This window comes from Hemitrygon akajei, chromosome 4, assembly GCF_048418815.1.
Source record: "Hemitrygon akajei chromosome 4, sHemAka1.3, whole genome shotgun sequence".
Classification (NCBI taxonomy): Eukaryota; Metazoa; Chordata; class Chondrichthyes; order Myliobatiformes; family Dasyatidae; genus Hemitrygon; species Hemitrygon akajei.
In genome coordinates, this window is record NC_133127.1 from 194,717,326 (window position 1) to 194,735,161 (window position 17,836).

At 45.8% G+C, this 17,836-nt stretch overlaps 1 protein-coding gene across 2 annotated transcripts in view; it reads left to right on the forward strand.

The window, feature by feature from the left end:
• The window catches only part of slco2b1 (solute carrier organic anion transporter family, member 2B1), a 107,527-nt gene that overhangs the window by 81,526 nt on the left and 8,165 nt on the right, over nucleotides 1-17,836 (forward strand). For both annotated transcript variants that reach the window (XM_073044317.1, XM_073044316.1), the window contains 5 exons: nucleotides 6,946-7,110; nucleotides 8,252-8,447; nucleotides 10,685-10,832; nucleotides 13,920-14,080; nucleotides 16,514-16,578. In XM_073044317.1, coding sequence (XP_072900418.1) covers nucleotides 6,946-7,110; nucleotides 8,252-8,447; nucleotides 10,685-10,832; nucleotides 13,920-14,080; nucleotides 16,514-16,578 — 735 coding nt within the window. The remainder of the gene's footprint in view (nucleotides 1-6,945; nucleotides 7,111-8,251; nucleotides 8,448-10,684; nucleotides 10,833-13,919; nucleotides 14,081-16,513; nucleotides 16,579-17,836) is intronic.

The following is a 17,836-nucleotide window of genomic DNA, read 5'->3' on the forward strand; positions in this document are numbered from 1 at the left end:
CTCATCTCTCTGGCAGAAGAGGCCACCACCTATTGTCCAGTCCTGGATTCCCCCTGAGTTGAGGAGCCAGTTAAGAGATGGGCACATTAAGAGCCTTTTTGATAAATACGTGGATAGGAGTGGTTTAGAGTGAGATGGGCCAAGCACAGGGAAATGCAACTAGCATCACAGGTACTGTACCCAGCATGAGCCTATTGGGCCAAAGGGCCTGTTTCTATGCTGTATTATTCTAGAGTGAGATAGCATAAAAACAGGCCCTTCGGCCCAACTCATCGATGCTGACCACAGCGTCCATTAACTAGAGCCAGTTTCCCGCATTTGGCCCATAATCTTCTAAGCCTTTCCTACCCGTTGCTGTCCATTAGGACATCTTTGGGTCTGCTGTTTCATAAATGACGATCTTCATAAATCTAAGTATTGACTTCAAGAGTTGGGCTGCTATGTTGAAGTTGTTTAAGACATTTGTTTGTCAGACCATATTTGGAGTATTCTGTGCAGTTCTGGTCACCTACCTACAGGAAAGATGTTGTTTAGTTTGAGAGAGTACAGAGGAAATTTACAAGGATGTTGCTGGGACTTGATGACCTGCGAATTAGGGAAAGGTTGAATAGTTTTGGACTTTATTCCCTGGAGTGCAGGAGAATGAGGGGTGATTTGATACAAAATTGTGAGGGGTATAAATAGGGTAAATGCAAATGGACCTTTGCCACGGAGGATGGGTGAAATTAGAACTAGGGGTCATGGGTTAAGTTAAGAGTGAAAGATGAAATGTTTAAGGGGAACCCGAGGGGAAACTTTTCACTCAGAGGGTGGTGAGAGTGTGAGATGAGCTGACAGTGCAAAGGATAGATGCAGAAGTTTAAGAGAAGTCTGGATAAGTACATGGATGGGAATGGTGTGGAGGGCTATGGTCCTGGTGAAAGTCAATTAGACTAGGCAGAATGTCATGTTGGCATGAAATAGATGGGCCAAAGGGCCTGTCTCTGTGCTAAAGTGTCCCATACCTCTATATAAACTAGACCAGATGTCCTGCCAAGAAGTACGTCATGGAATGAGGTAGGTTTCCTGAGGCTGAAATTCCATGGGAATTTCTTGATGGAAACTAAAAGAAATCTGATAATGGTTTTGCATCACTCTGAACCCTGAGGAGAGGTATTGTGAAACTACACTGGCTCATTGTTAGTACTTCACTGAAAAGCCTTGCCAGACATGTCGATTCTTGCTGAGAGGGATGGTTTAATAACTTGGGCTCAGCAGCTGTTTGTGTAGGTTCATGCACCGATCCCTGAATCAAACCACACAAAGTGCTCGATCCTGGATCCTGGCGATCAGAATCATATATATTATCACCCAGTTTTGTTGTTTTATAGCAGCAGTTCAGTGCAAAGGTACAGAAGCACAAAGAGAGAGTTCATGTTCAAGATTGTTTAATGTCATTTCCAGTACACAAGCGAATAAATTAACTATTACTGCGGATCTGATACAGCACAAACAAAACCCAATAAGATAAAGAACACAATAATAATTAAAAAAAAACACAATAAATATAAATAGATAAATTAGTTTGTATGCAGAGATTGATTGTCTGTCATAAAGTGACTTTAGACACAGGAGTGTCAGTACACAAGGTGACTCTGACAGGAAATGATAAAGTAGTGGTGATTGGGGGTGTGAAGGGGTGGGTTAGTGGGTGGAGGTGTTGCTCAGCCTCACTGCTCGGGGAAAGTAACTGTTGTTGAGTCTGTGTGTGGATGCTACGTAGCCACCTCCCTGATGGGAGTGAGACAAACGGTCCATGAGCTGGGTGGGCAGGATCCTTCATGATGTTACTGGCCCTTTTCTATATGTATAAGTTCCTGATGGTGGGTAGGCTGGAGCTGGTAATGTGTTGAAGAAGTACAGTGCAAAGACCATAAAAACATAAAATTACAAAAGTAAGCAAACAGTTTGAAAAAAGGAATAACATGCTAATGTTTGTGTTCATGGACCATTCAGAAATCTGACGGCAGAGAGGAAGAAGCCATTCCTGAATGGTTAAATGTGTGTCTTCAGGCTCCTGTACATCCTGATGTTAGCAATGGGAAGAGAGGATGTCCCAGGTGGTAAAGGTTCTTAGTAGTGATGCCACCTTAAGGCACCAATTCTCAAAGATGTTCTCGATGGTGGGGACCCGAGGGAGTTACAAAGACAGGGAGGGGGGTAGGGGCTGGAAGGTTTAGAGAGACGGAGAGGGTGTAGGAGCCAGAGGGGGTTAGAGGGACAGGGAAGAGTTGTAGGGGCTGGAAGGGGTTTATAGAGATGGTGAGGGGTGGAGCAGGGGGTGTTTGCAGAGACAGGGAGAGGGGGGTATGGATGAGGGGGTTACAGAGATGGTGAGGGGTATAGGGACTGGGTGTGTTACAGAGACTGTGAGGGGTGAAGGGGAGGGAAGGGGATTACAAAGACAAAGAGGGGTGTAGGACCAGAGGGGTTACAGAGATGGGCAGGGGTGTAGGGAAGGAGGGGTTACAGAGACAGGGAGGGGTGTGGGGACTGGAGGGGTTAACAGACAGGGAGGGGTGTGGGGATGGAGGGGTTACAGAGACAGGGAGGGGTGTGGGGACTGGAGGGGTTAACAGAGACAGAGAGGGATGTAGGAGATGGAGAGGTTACAGAGACGGTGGGGGGAGGATGTAAGAGATGGAGGGGTAACAGAGACAGGGAGGGTTGTAGGGTCCAGAGGGGTTACAGAGACAGAGGGATCTAGGGGTTGCAGTGGGTAACAGAAACCAGGCAGCATGTTGACAATATGGTGCATGTCTGCAGTCCAGCTGAGAGACTGGGAGTGAATCCTTGCTTTGATCGGTCTGTGCCTTGTCATCATCTTCATAAAATTAAGCTGCCACACATGGACCATTTGGTTTGGAATGAGGCAAACAAACAACTGTAGATGTTCATATCTTTCAGTAGCCAATGTGCAAAATATCCCTTCACATGAGAGCAACACACACAAAATGCTGGTGGAACGCAGCAGGCCAGGCAGCATCTATAGGAAACATTGTAGGAAGCTTTTGTACGTGTTGAGCATCTATAGGAAGAAGTACAGTCGACGTTTCAGGTCGAGACCCTTCGTCATTTCCTCGTGTTTGCCTTCACATGAGAGCACAGAAAGCGTGACATTTCTGAGCCCCTTTCATGAGCACATAGAAACGAGAAGCAGTGTCAAAGTTTAAAGTTCAAACTTATTATCTAATCACGCACACACTCAGTGGCCACTTTATTAGAAGACCGTCTGGTGTAGCCCATCCAATTGAAGGTTCAACGTGTGCATTCAGAGATGCTCTTCTGCACACCACTGTTGTAACGTGTGGTTATTTGTCAACACTGTCACCTTCCCGTCAGCTTGACCAGTCTGGACCTCTCTATTCAGCTTTTGCCTGCAGAACTACCATTCACTGGATGTCTCTTTGTTTTTCGCGCCATTCCCTGTAAACTCTAGAGACTGTTGTGTGTGAAAATCCCAGGAGATCAGCAGTTCCTGAGACACTCAAACCACCCCATCTGGCACCAGCAATCATCCAGTGGTCAAAGTCACTTAGATCACATTTCTTCCCCATTCTGATGTTTGGTCTGAACAACTGAACCTCTTGACCATGTCTGCATGCTTTTATGCAATGAGTTGCTGCCACATGATTGGCTGATTAGATACTTGCAGTAACGAGCAGGTGTACCTAATAAAGTGGCCTCTGAGTGTGTGTCACCATGTACTATTCTGAGATTTTCTGGCAGGCATTTACAGAAATATAATAGAATCAGTGGAAAACTCTACAGAAACAAAGACTGACAATCAACCAGTGTGGAAAATAAGACAAAATGAGCACAAAACATGTGTTACAAAGTTATTATAGGGAAAGGTTGAATAGGTTGGGAATGTATTCCCTGGAGCGTAGGAAGATGAGGGGAGATTTGATAGAGGTGTACAAAACTACGAGGGGCATAAATAGGATAAATGCAAGTAGCCCTTTTCCACTGAGGATGGGTGAGAAAAGAACTAAAGATCCTAGGTTAACAGGACTCTAAGGCAGAACTTCTTCACTCAGAGGGTGGTGAGAGTGTGGACTAAGCTGTCAGTGGAAATGGTGGATGCAGGTTTGATTTGAACATTAATGAGAAGTTTGGACAGGTACAAGGATAGGAGGGGTATGGGGGGGGTGGGGGCTATGGTCCAGGTGTGGGTCAATGGAACGTGGCAGAATAACAGTTCAGCATAGACTAGATGGGCTGAATGGCTTGCTTGTGCTTGTAGCATTCTGTGACTAAAAACAAATGAGTCTGTAGGTTATGGGATCAGTCCAGAGTTGAGGTGAGTGAAGTTATCCACACTTTTTCAGGATGGTTGAAGAGTAATAACTTTTTGTGAACCTGGTAGTTTAGGACCTAAAGCTGCTGTACCTTCCTCCCAATGGTTGTAGTGAGAAGAGAGCATGGTCTGGATGGTGAGCGTCTTTGATGATGGATACTGTAGATGTGCTCATTAGTGGAAGCCATCTGTCCTCAAACTTGCAGCACTCTTCAATAGGATCGTGGTTAATCTTCGCTTTCTGGCCTTTTCCTCATTAACTTGCTATGGATTGAAGACGTCTCACACCAGAAGCATAAATAAATCAGCTGCGATCGATGGACCAAACGGACTAATTTTGGTTCCTGACTGGTTGCATCATGGCCTGGTATGGAAGCACCAATGCCCAAGAATGGAAAGGTCTGCAAAATGTCGCTGTTACAGTGCAGTCCATCACAGGCAAAGACCACCCAACCATTAAGCACATCTACATGAAATCAGCATTCATCATTGAGGACCCTCACCACCCAGAACCACGCTCTCTTCTCACTGCTGCCACCGGGAAAGAGATACAAGAGCTTCGGGTCCCACACACTACATTCAGGAACAATTGTGACCCTATGGCTATCAGGCTATTAAACCAGGGAGGATAACTTCCCTCACCTCAACACTGGACCGATTCCACAACCTACAGACTCACTTTCAAGGATTCTACAACTCGTGTTCTTAGTGTTATTTATTTACTTGATTGCATAATTTGTCTTCTTTTGTATATTGCTTTTTTGCCAGTCTTTGTGTATAGTTTTTCATAAACTCTATTGTATTCCTTTATTTTCCTGTAAATGCTGCAAGAAAATGAATCTCAAGATAGAGTATGCTGGCAGATACGTACATTCATAATAAATTTACTTTGACCTTTGCGGGTGGCGGGGTGGAGATGCATCTCTACCAAAGGAGGTGTAAGGAGCTCCTTCCCTCCTTCTCTCCGCTAGCTCGCAGGTCACCCTTGGGCAAGGTGTAGCACCTGCTTCGACCCCCCCTCCCCATCCTGATCAGGGTCACGTGAAGCCACGGGAGCAGGTGGTGGATGGTCGTATGAGCAGCCGGTGCAGATCACAAGCCTTGGTTATGTGACCACTGACACCAGGCAGACAATCTCTGAAGAGCATTGATGATGGCTGGGGTCACCCGTCTTGTAAAGACACTGTCCAGAAGAAGGCAATGGTAAACCACTTCTGTAGAAAAATCACAGTCAGGGAAAGACCACGATCGCCCATGTCGTACATAACAAACGAACTTTGACTTTGTCATTAGAGACAACTATCATAAGAGAAACATAAAAGAAACGTTATTGATTCAAAATAATGCAAGAGGTGTAAAGACCTCTGTAGGGGCTAGCTGAAAACAAACCAGAACCACTGAGAGGCTGAGTATGAGAGTTGTCACTGTGTGACCGCTTCCACATACTGAGTTCCACGGCAAAAGAACTATCTTAGATCCTTTATTACAAAACCAGAAAAGACTATCTTATAGTGATTTAAAAAAACTAACAAAACTAAATTAACGATGAAGCGAAGTAAGAGTAGTTAGTGTTCAAATTAGCATAAATAAGTGAAGACCGTAAATAAACAATATAAACAAAATTAAGCGATCAACAAGAAGTATAATTTCTGGCTCACCCTCTCTCACTGACTAACTACGACATGGTGAGAATGCGTAACTATACACATTTGTTTCTACCACGCCCCTATCCATGTTCAAAGTACACTTATTATCAAAGTATGTGTATATCATACAACCTTGAGCTTCATCTCCTAGCAGACAGCCACAAGACAAAGAAACCCAAAACAAGCCATTAAAAAATGAGATGATCAAACACCCGATGTGCAGAAGAGACAAAACTGAGTCATGCATACAATAACACAAGTAAGCGACATTCTGAACTGAAGTCCACAAAGAATTTGTCCTCAGGGGCCCTTAGTTCAGCACTGAGCTGAGGAGACAATGTGGAGCAGTAAGCTGTACTGGCCCATCCTTTGCCTTGGGCCCTGACACCCTGACCTTCCCAGTCTGGGGCCCGGACCCCACCGCCTCGATTTGGCCTGTACCTGACTTTCCCAATTCAACCCTGCGCCTAGGTCGTCATCCAGGTATTGGGTTCAATCGCTTCAATATGCTCTAGGGCCTGGACCCCACCGCCTTGATTCAGTCTGTACCCAACTTTTCAAATCTGGCCTGATGCTTAGATCATCCAGTTTTCCTCACTCTTAGCAACGCACCCACCGCCTTGCCTTGGTCCTGTCACATTGAATTGTCCTCAAGTCCAAAGGAAAATTACAGACTTCTTTGTGATAATTGTTTGCCAGAGAGCGATTCACACAGTATTGAGTTATGTTTAGACAAATTACCTACAATAAACACGCAACACAAAATACAATACAGACAGACGGAAACTAGGTACATGGCACTTACAACCACAGTGTTAAATGCACAAATGAAGGTCATTGGGGCAAAGCTGCTTGAACTTACAACCTGATCAGCCGTGGTTTTGTTGATCGACAGTGCAGACTTGAGGGGCCGAGTTGCCCGCTTTATACGTTGGTAACTTGTGTTCTTCCTCCTTGCAGGCTTCCCCCGTATCCTGGTGCGGACTCTGAAGAGCCAAGTTTACCTGATGGTGGTCTTGGCCCAGGTGTGTCTGTCGGCCCTGATGTCTGGCCTCAGTGTCTTCATCTCCAAGTTCCTGGAGCAGCAGTTCTCAGTGACGGCCTCGTTTGCAAACCTCTTGATTGGTGAGTGCCTTGGGGACTGGAACTAGTTTATTGTTCTCGCGTTCCGAGATACAGTCAAAAGCTTGTCTTGCATAACAGAACACAGACGTGAGGCCCTCCACTGGCTGGGATCGACCATGGATGCTGATTCCTAGCTGTACCGTCCGTTGATATGCAAACCAGGGCAGTACAACATGGAGAGCAATCTGCTGTCCACGCAGTTGATTAATCCGAAGGAATGACAGAGACTGTTAGAGTTTGGCACCAGCATTATTGCAGGAGTTGCCAGTTAGTGTAGAACTCAGGATGAACAAACAAGCTGGATGAACTCAGCAGGTCGGGCAGCATCCGTTGAAATGAGCAGTCAGCGTTTCGGGTCGAGACCCTTTGTCAGGACGAAGCCTTGATTTGACTACAGCATCTGCAGTGTACTTTGTGTTTAGTGTAGGACTGCCTTAGGGACCCCGGATTTTTCCCTTGCGGTTTACTCCTGAAGCCTTTCCCATGAGTGGGTATAGCCACAAGGCAGTGAGGTTTGAGATCAGAGTTTTCCTTCTCCTAGCTGAGCTGCCAACTACAGCTGACGAGCCCCATCTGCTCGAAATCTCTAGTTTTAATTGGTTCATTATTGCCACATGTAATGAGTCACAGTGAAAAGCTTGTATTGCATACTGGAACAAAGAAACTGGTTGTTTGTTTGTTTACTTTGTCACATGTACCAAATGAAGAGCTTGTCCTGCACACTGATCAAATCATTGCACAGAGCATTGAGCTAGAACAAGGTAAAACAATACCAGGATGGAGAATGAAGTGGAATGGTTACAGGGAAAGAGCAGAGCAGGTAGACAATAAGGTGCAAGATCATAACGAGGTAGGTCGTTAGGACAAGAGTCCAGCTATCATATGAAAGAATTATTTAATGGTCTTCTAACAGCAGTGTAGACGCTGTCAGACAATGAGGTGCGAAGTCCATAACGAGGTCAATTGAGAAATATCGTACAAGAGGTCCATTCAGCAGTTTGGTAACAGTGGGGTGGAAGCTGCCCTTGAGCCTGGGGGTATGTGCTTTTGGGCTTTGTATCTTTTGCCCGATGGAAGAGGGGAAATGAGATGATGTGCTCTGGATGAGTGCTTGACTGCTGTCGATCTGTTCTGTCTGAAGGAAGTGTTCATGTCCCTGGGGCTGTGCTGGGCATCCTCGTGGGGGGAATGATCATGAGAAGGTTCAGCATCACTCTCCGAGGCTCGGCTGTAATGTGCTGCCTGGCCATCTTCCTGTCCATCTGTGCTGCCGCTCCGCTCCTCTTCCTCGGATGTGCCACGCAGAAGGTCGCGGGAGTGAATTACCCTCTGAATAGGTAAGGCAAAATTATGGTTCAGTTTATTCTCAGAGAATGTATACAGTATATTCTTACTCTTCACACACATGTACCAAGTCATTTTCAAGGACTCTACAACTCATACCCTCTTCTCGCTACTACTATCGGGCAGGAGGTACAGGAGCCTTAGGTACCACACTACCGAGTCCAGAACCAGTTATTACCCTTCAGCCATCAGGTTCCTGAACCACCATAGATAATTGACTCTCCTCAACTCTGAACTGATTCCACAAGCTGAAGACTCACTTTCAAAGAGTGTACAGCTCATGCTCTCTTCTTGATATTACCATCAGGCAAGAAGTACAGGAGCCTTAGATCCCACACCTCCAGGTTCAGGAACTGTTATAACCACTCACCAATCAGGCTCCTCGAACAAGATGGATGACTTCACTCACCCCAACTCTGAACTGATTCCACAACCTCACCTTCACGTTCGCCGTATTAATTACTTTTAAATTTGCACAATTTGTCGTCTTTTTCACATTAGTTTGTCAGTCTTTGTTTACCTTTAGTTTTTTTTTCATAAATTCTGCTGTATTTCTTTATTTTCCTGTGAATATCTGCAAGAAAATGAATCTCAGGGTTGTATATGGTAACAGATAAATACTTCAATAATAAACTTACTTTGGCTTTGACTTATGCACTGAAGAAAACTTGTCTTGCATGTTGCAAGCACAAAATACTAGAGGAATTCGGCAAGTCTGGCAACATCCATGGTGGGGAATAAAGAGTTGATGTTTCAGGCTGAGATCTTTCGTCATGATGGTGACAAAGGTACTTGGCCTGAAACTTCTAAAGCCCATCACCCCGACTGGGGCATAGCAGCTCACCAGAGTTCTTTGTCCTGGCCCAAAGTCTGAGCAGCTCTATGGTTTCCACTCTCACACACAACTTCATACGTCTTCTAGGTGAAAGTCCTTCTTCTCCCAGGGGGCAGGTCTTTTGAGTTTCTGTTGGTGTTTCTGCAGCTCTGGTTTTGACAGGAGGGGGTTGCTAGTCCAATGCCCAGCCCCCCTCCTTTCACAGTCAGGCTTGGGGCCATCTGTAATGGAGATCTGGCCTGAAACACCAACTGTTTATTCCCTTCCATAGATGCTGCCTGTCTTGCTGAGTTCCTCCAGCGTTTTGTGAGTGTTGCTCAAGATTTCATAGTGTCCACATGCTGAGAAAACAGGACCTTTGTTGCTCCTTGCCGTACCAAGCTGTGACGTGTCTGGATAGGATGCATCGATAAGAATTTGTGAGGGTCAAAAGGAAAATGCTGTATTTCTTTAGCCTCCTGAGGAAGTTGAGTCTTGGCCGTGGCTTCCTCCGCAGCTGCTCTGTGGGAGCACCATCACCAAAAGAAATACAGCAGCTCACCCCCATCTTCTCAAAAGGGGCAATTGGCAGTGAGCAATAATTGTTAGTCTTCCCAATGAGACACAGATCCCTAAAGGTATTGGGGCTTGGGATTCCCTAACGGCTAACTTTCAGTTAGAGCCAGTGGTGAGGAAGGCAAATGCAATGTTAGCATTCATTTCAAGAGGACTAGAAAGTAATGCTGAGGCTTTAAAAGGCATTGGTCAGACTGCACAAAATGTGGTGAGCAGTTTCGGTCCCTTATCTAAGAAAGGATGTGCTTTCATTGGAGAAGGTCCAGAGAAGGGAATGAGCACAAGAATAAAGGAGTTAATATATGAGGAACTTTTGATGGCTCATTGGAGTTCAGAAGAATGAGGATATGGGGATCTCATTGAAACCGATCGAATATTGAAAGGCCAAGATAAAGTGGATGTGGAGAGAATGTTTCCTATAGTTGGGGAGTCTGGGACCAGTGGGCACAGCCTCAATAGAGGGGCATCCATTTAGAACAGGGATGAGGAGGGATTTCTTTAGCCAGAGGGTGGTGAATCTGTGGAATTCATTGCCACAGACAAGGCTGTGGAGGCCAAATCATTGAGTATATTTAAAGCTGAAGTTGATAGGTTCTTGATTAGTCAGGACATCAAAGGTTACAGGGAGAAGAATGGGGCTGAGTGGGATAATAAAGCAGCCATGATGGAATGGTGGAGCAGACCCAATGGGCTGAATGGCCTAATTCTGCTGTTACGTGTGATGGAGGTAATTAACACACTGAGTACACTAAGAGACATAGCAGTACTGACTTCACACTGTGTCATTTGGTGTTCAAGAGAAGGAAATAATTATTATCCCCTTTGCTCTCTCATTTCCAGCACGTTGGACATTAGGATGGGCTGTAATCAGGGATGTTCTTGCCGGGATCAAGTCTACAACCCCGTCTGTGCGGGCAGTGACATTGAGTTCATCTCTCCGTGTCATGCTGGTTGTCGGAACGTTGCCCTGGACGCTAAAAAAGATTTGGTAAGCACGGACTCGTGGCTCTGTATGGCGATGATCTGGTGCAGCGTAAGGTTTGGAAGGATGAGCCCACAGATAAGCCGGACACATCAAGTCTGCTGCAACGTATACAGAAATCGTGCATTAGGGGGCATCTAGTGTAATGCTTAAAGTTCTGGTCACCCCACCGTAGGAAGGATGTCGAGGCTTTGGAGAGGGTGCAGAAGAGGTTTACCAGGATGCTGCCTGGATTAGAGGGTGTGAGCGTTAAGGAGTGGTTGGACAAACTTGGGTTGATTTCTCTGGAATGGATGAGGCTGAGGGGAGATCTGATAGAGAATGAGGGGCATGGACAGAGGAGACCGACAGAACATTTCCTGGGCCAAAATATCTAATGCTAATGGGCATGCAATTAAGGTGAGAGAGAGTAAGTTCAAATGAAGTGTGCAGGGTAAATATTTTTATACCGCCAGAGCTGGTGGTCAAGGTAGCTACCACAGAAAGCTGCCTGAACTTGCAGAGATTGGAGGGATATGGATGTTAATTAGAGTAATGCACATTAGAGAAATGAGAGTGGATATAGGAGCACTAGAAAATGAGGCAGGAGAAATAATAATGGGACACAAGGAGATGGCTGATGAACTAAATGAGCATCTTACATCAGTCTTCACTGTAGAAGACACTAGCAGTATGCCTGATGTTGTAGAGTGAAGGAAGAGAAGTGGGTGCAGTTACTATTACAAGAGAGAAGGTGCTCAAAAACTGAAAGACCTAAAGGTGCATAAGTCACCCAGACCGGATGAACTGCACCCTCGGGTTCTGAAAGAGGTAGCGTTAGAGATTGTGGTGGCATTAGAAATGATCTTTCAGAAATCATTGGACTCTTGCATGATGCCAGAGGACTGGAAAATTGCAAATGTCACTCCACTCTGTAAGAAAGGAGGAAGGCAACAGAAAGGAAATTATAAACCAGATAGCCTGACCTCAGTGGGTGGGAGATGTTGGAATCAGTTGTCAAGGATGAGGTAATGGAGCACTTGGTGAAGCAGGACAAGATAGGGCAAAGCCACCATAGTTTCCTTCAGGGAAAATCCTGCCTGACGAACCTGTTGGAATTCTTTGAGGAGATTACAAGTAGGATAGATAAAGTGGTTGTTGTATATTTGGATTTTCAGAAGGCCTTTGATAAGGTGTCACACATGAGGCTGTTTACCAAGTTAAGAGCCCATGGCATTATAGGAAAGTTACTAGCATGGTTAGAGCATTGGCTGATTGGTAGGAGGCAGTGAGCAGGAATAAAAGGATCCCTTTCCTGGTTGGCTTCCAGTGACTAGTGGTGTTCCACAGGAGTCGTTGTTGTGACAGCTTCTTTTTATGCTGTATATCAATGATTTAGATGATGAAATAGATGGCTTTGTTGCCACGTTTGCAGATGATATGAAGATTGGTGGAGGGCAGGTAGTGTTGAGGAAACAGGTAGGATGCAGAAGGATTTAGACAAATTAGGAGAATGGACAAGAAAGTAGTAAATGAAATACAATATTAGAAAATGCATGGTTATGCACTTTGGTAGTAGAAATAAATGTGCAGACTAATTTTTAAATGGGGAGAAAATAGAAAAGTCTGAGATGCAAAGGGACTTGGGAGTCCTTGTGCAAAACACCATAAAGGTTCATTTGCAGGTTGAGTCGATGGTGAGGAAGGCAAATGCAGTGTTAGCTTTCATTTTAAGAGGTCTAGAATACAAGAGCAGGGATGTGGTGCTAAAGCTTTATAAGGCACTGGTGAGGCCTCACCTCGAGTATTGTGAACAGTTTTGAGCTCCTCATCTAAGAAAAGATGTGCCGGCATTGGAGACGGTTCACAGAGATGATTCTGGGAATGAAAGGGTTATCATACATAGAACGTTCAATGGCTCTGGGTCCGTATTTACTGGAATTTAGAAGGATGAGGGAAGATCTCACTGAAACAATTCAAATGTTGAAAGGCCTAGACAGAGCAGAAGTGGAAAAGATGTGTAGACAGGAAGACGCAGTGTCAGGATAGAAAAGGATGTGTAGGACAGGAAGACGCAGTGTCAGGATAGAGGGGCATTCATTTAAGACAGAGAAGCTGAGAAACTTATTTAGCTAGAGGGTGGTGAGTATGTGGAATTTATTACCACAGGCAGCTGGGGAGGCCGGGTCATTGTGTGTATTTATGACGGAAGTTAATAGGTTCTTGATTGGGCACGGTATCAAAGGTTACGGGGTGTGGCGCCAAATAGCCTAATTTTGCTCCTATTATCTTATGGTCTTATTCACTATGGTAACAGGCCCTTCCAGCCCAAAGAGGCCACTCCCCCAGTTACACCCACGCGACCAATTAACCTACTAACCCTACAGGTCAGGCAGATTCTATGGAAATGAATGAACAGTCGACCTTTTGGCCAAGGCTCTTAATCTGGACTGGAAAGGAAAGGGGAAGAAGCCAGAATAAAAAGGTTTAGGAAGGGGAAAGAGGTTGTTTCTCTTCTCCTCACTTGCTCATTACCCCCCCCCTGGATCCCCTTCTCCTTCCCTTTCTCTCATGGTCCACTCAGATTTCTTCTTCTCCAGCCCTTTATCTGCCCCACATATCACCTTCCAGCTTCTTACCTTATCCCCCCCTCCCCGATCTACCTGGCCTCACCTATCACCTTTCAGCTTCCACTCCTTCCCCTCCCCCCATCTACTTATTCTGTCCTCTTTCCCCTTCCTTTCCAGTCCTGAAGAAGGGTCTCGACCTGAAATGTCAACAGTTTATTCATTTCCGTAGATGCTACTTGGCCTGCTGAGTTCCTTCAGCATTTTGCGCTGGGTTTCCAGCATCTGCAGAATCTCTTGTTTGTAATCAACTAACTGGTCCGTCTTTGGACTGTGGGAGAAAACTGGAATACTGGAGGAAACCTGCCTGGTCACAGGGAGAACATACAAACACCTCACGGGTGGCAGTGGGAATTGAATCCGGGATGCTGGCACTGTATTGCCGTTACACTAACCGCTATGCCACCATACCGTCCGTCACTTCTACGTTTCACGTTAAAGAATCCAGAGAGAATTTAACCCTTTTTTCTCCCTCTGCCCTCTGAAGGTTTACAGCAACTGTAGTTGTGCTCCTGACCAACCACAGGTGTTGCCGGGCACCTGTGGTACGGGCTGTTACCATCTTCTCCTGCCCTTCATGTTCTTCCTGACGCTGACCGGTTTCGTGGCCACGCTTTGCCAGACGCCGTCGTTCATGCTGGTGCTGAGGTAAGCCTACCTCCCTTCCCCAGCTCCATCTTCACCAGTGTTCTGTGGGGTCCCAACCCAGAATCAGAATCAACTTTAATATCACCTGCACGTGTCATGAAATTTGTTGCTTTGTGGGAACAGTACATTGCAATACATAATTTAAAAAACTATTAATTACTAGAATAAGTATATATTTTTAATTAAATCAAGCAAGCAGTGCAAGAAGAAATTTTTAGAAAAAAATTGAGGTATCAATGTCTGTTCAGAAATCTGATGGCAGAGGGGAAGAAGCTGTTCCTGAATCACTGAGTGTGTGTCTTCAGGCTCCTGTACCTCCTCCCCGATGGTAGCAGTGAGAAGAGGGCATGTCCTGGGTGATGGGGGTCCGTAATGGTGGATACTGTCTTTTTGAGGCATCGCCTTTTGAAGATGTCCTGGATGCGGGGGAGTCTGGTGCCCTTGAGGGAGCTGGCTGAGTTTACAATCCTCCTCAGCCTTTTCTGATCTTGTGCAGCTGCCCTTCACATCCCTTCATAGATGCTGCCTGACCTGCTGAGTTCCTCCAGCATTTTGTGTGCTGCTCTGGATTTCCGCTTGCAGCAGCATCTCTTGTGTCTCCATGTGCCTGCCTTGACCACTTCATTTAGCGGCTCATTCCATACGTTCATCACCAACTTTGTTAAAAAATGAGTTTGCCCCTCACGTTCCCATTAATTCTTTTCCATGTCACCCTGAACACACGCCCTCTCGTTCTTGATTTCCCGGCTCTGGGAGAGAGGAATGGCACTGCAGTGTAGCGGTTAACCTAACGCTGTTACCACACCAGCAACACAGGTTCAATCCCACCGCTCTCTGTGAGGAGTTTGCACGTTCTACCCCTTATCGCGTGCAGTTCTTGTGGCTGTTCCGGGTTCCTCCCACATTCCAAAGTAGGTAAAAAAAAAATTCCACACATCACCTCTCACCTTAAAGGCATCTCTCCTAGGCTGCTGTAGGGGTGGGGAGGTGGGGAGGGGGGGTGCTACTGCACAGGATTGGACTAAGCTGTAGTGAGTTGTAAACTCAGTCAGCTCCATCACGGCTACCAGACTTCATAGTATCCAGGACATCTTCAAGGAGTGATGCCTCAAAAGGGCAGCATCCATCATTAAGGACACCCAACACCCAGGACATGCCCTCTTCTCATTGCTACCATCAGGGAGGAGGTACAGGAGCCTTGAAGACACACAATCAGTGATTCAGGAACAGCTTCTTCCCCTCTGCCATCTGATTTCTGAACAGGCATCAAACCCATGAACAGAACCTCACTACTTTTTTTGGACTACTTATTTAATTTAACTCTTTATTATATATATATATATGTATACTGTAATTCACATTTTTCTCTATTATGTAATGTATTCGACTGTTGCCACAAGGGCAAAAAATTTCACGCCATATACCGGTGATATTAAACCTAATTCTGATTTTGATTCTGACTTCGATTCTGACTTGACATTTCAACTCTGGGAAAAAGGTTTTGATTGTCTACCATATCTCTATTCCCCCCCCCCTCCAAAACTTCATAAACTTCTATCAGATCTCCCCTCAGCATCCAACACTCCAAAGTAAAGAGCCCAATGCTGTAGAACCTTTTCTTGTTGTCCAGTGAATGAGCCTGCATAGTACAGAAACTGCATTATGGCAGACAGGAAGGATCTACAACAGACAGTCAAAACCGCCCAGTGCATCACCGGCACCAGCCTATCCACCAGCATGGACATATATACAGTGAGGTGCTGGAAAAGGGCCAGTAACATCATGAAGGATCACACCCACCCTGCTCACGGACTGTTTGACCCACTCCCATCAGGGAGGAGGCTGTGTAGCATCCACACCGGGACCACCAGACTCAAAAACAGTCACTTTCCCCGGAGCAGTGAGGCTGATCAACACCTCCACCCACTAACCCACACCCCCCCCCCCACATCCCCAACCACCACTACTTTATCACTTCCCGTCAGTCACCTTGTGCGCAGACATTCCTGTGCCTAGTGTCACATACAATTGATCAGTGTATTCAAGCTATCTTATGCATTTATATTTATTGTGTTCTTTATCTTATTGCATAGTAGTTTTTATGCTGCACTGGATCTGGGGTAACAATGATCTTGTTCTCCTTTACGCTTGTGTACTGGAAATGACGTGGCCGGCTGGTGGTGGTATGGCATTAGCACCGAGTGGTCCCGGGTTCAAATCCAGCCGGCTCCTTGCGCGATTTCCATCGATGCTGGGCTAAGTCAAGAGTGTGACTTGGCCTCGTGAAAAAAAAAACGCAAAAATGCTAAAGAACCGGCAAGATTGTCATCCGATGCGTCTTGAAGTCTGGAAATAACATTAAACAGTCTATTTTAAGAAACCCACATTTCATGATCTACACACTTACATTCCATTCTTATCTTTGATCTGCAGGTCAGTGAAGCCTGAAGATAAATCCTTTGCGATAGGAATTCAGTTCATGTTATTCCGAGTCCTAGGTATGTACAAGGTGGCTTTGGGCTGACACACAGAGTGGGTGTGTGTGTTCCCAGTGAGGCACCGACTGACCTACACGGGAGAATCAAATGTGGGGAAATGAATACTTACAAACAATCCATTCCACGGACATTCTGCCTGGTATCCGAGAGTTTTACTGGCAACTTTCATATCCGTTCTTTAAACCGTCTGGGGCTTATCAGCCCAGTTTGGCAGCTCATCCAGGAGAAGGAATTCCCTGACCTCAAAACTCCACTGCCTTGCGGCTATACCCGATTGCAGGCAAGGCTTTGGGAGTAAACCCTGAGGGAAAAATCTGGCGCTGGAAACCGTTAGGTAGTCCTACATTGAGTTCAACACCGACTAGCAATTCCTGCGTCACCACCGGTGCCAAACTGCTCCGCTGCTCCTGTAGATTCATCATCTGTGTGGAGAAGCACAGCTTGCTGTCACGGCCCTGGCTTGCGTATCGAATGTAGACAGCTAGGTTGCAACATCCACGGTTGAGCTCAGCAAACGGAGGGCCTCCGAATGTCCTGTGTTTATCATTTCATTTCACATTGAGGTAGTACGAGGGAAAATGATTACAGAATTCACAACAGAGTGTTCCAGTCACAGAGAAAGTGCAGTGCAGGTAGACAATAAGGTGCAAGACCACAATGAGGTAGACTGTGAGGTCAAGAGTCCATCTTATCATACTAGGGGACTATTCAGATTGATTACGAGAATGTGGAAAGTGTGCATGTGGCTTATATGTAACATTAAATTGAGTACAGTGGGATTGAAGCTGTCCTTGAGCCTGGTGTATGAACTTTCAGACTATTGTATCTTCTGCCTGATGGGAAGGGAGGGAACTGAAAATGTCTGGGCATTCCGGAGTGGTCTTTGATCATATTGGCTGCTTTAGTGAGACAGTGAGCAGTTTAGTCAGAGTCTGTGAGGGAAGGCTGGTTTCTGTGATGTGCTGAGCTGTGTCCACAACTCTGCTCTTTCTTGTAGTCTTGGGCAGAGCATTTCCCCTACCAAGCCACGATTCATCCAGATAGGATGTTTTCTGTGGTGCATCAATAAGATTTGGTGAGGATCGACAGAGACGTGCTGAATTTCTTCAGCCTCAGGAGAAGGTAGAGACAGTGGCGAGCTTTTCTGGCCGAGGTCTCTGTGTTTGGACCAGGACAGGTCCCTCCTAGGAACTTGGAGCTGTCAACACTCTTGATTTTAACACCAACAAGGCGGGCTGCTCTTGTGGGTCGAGGCAAG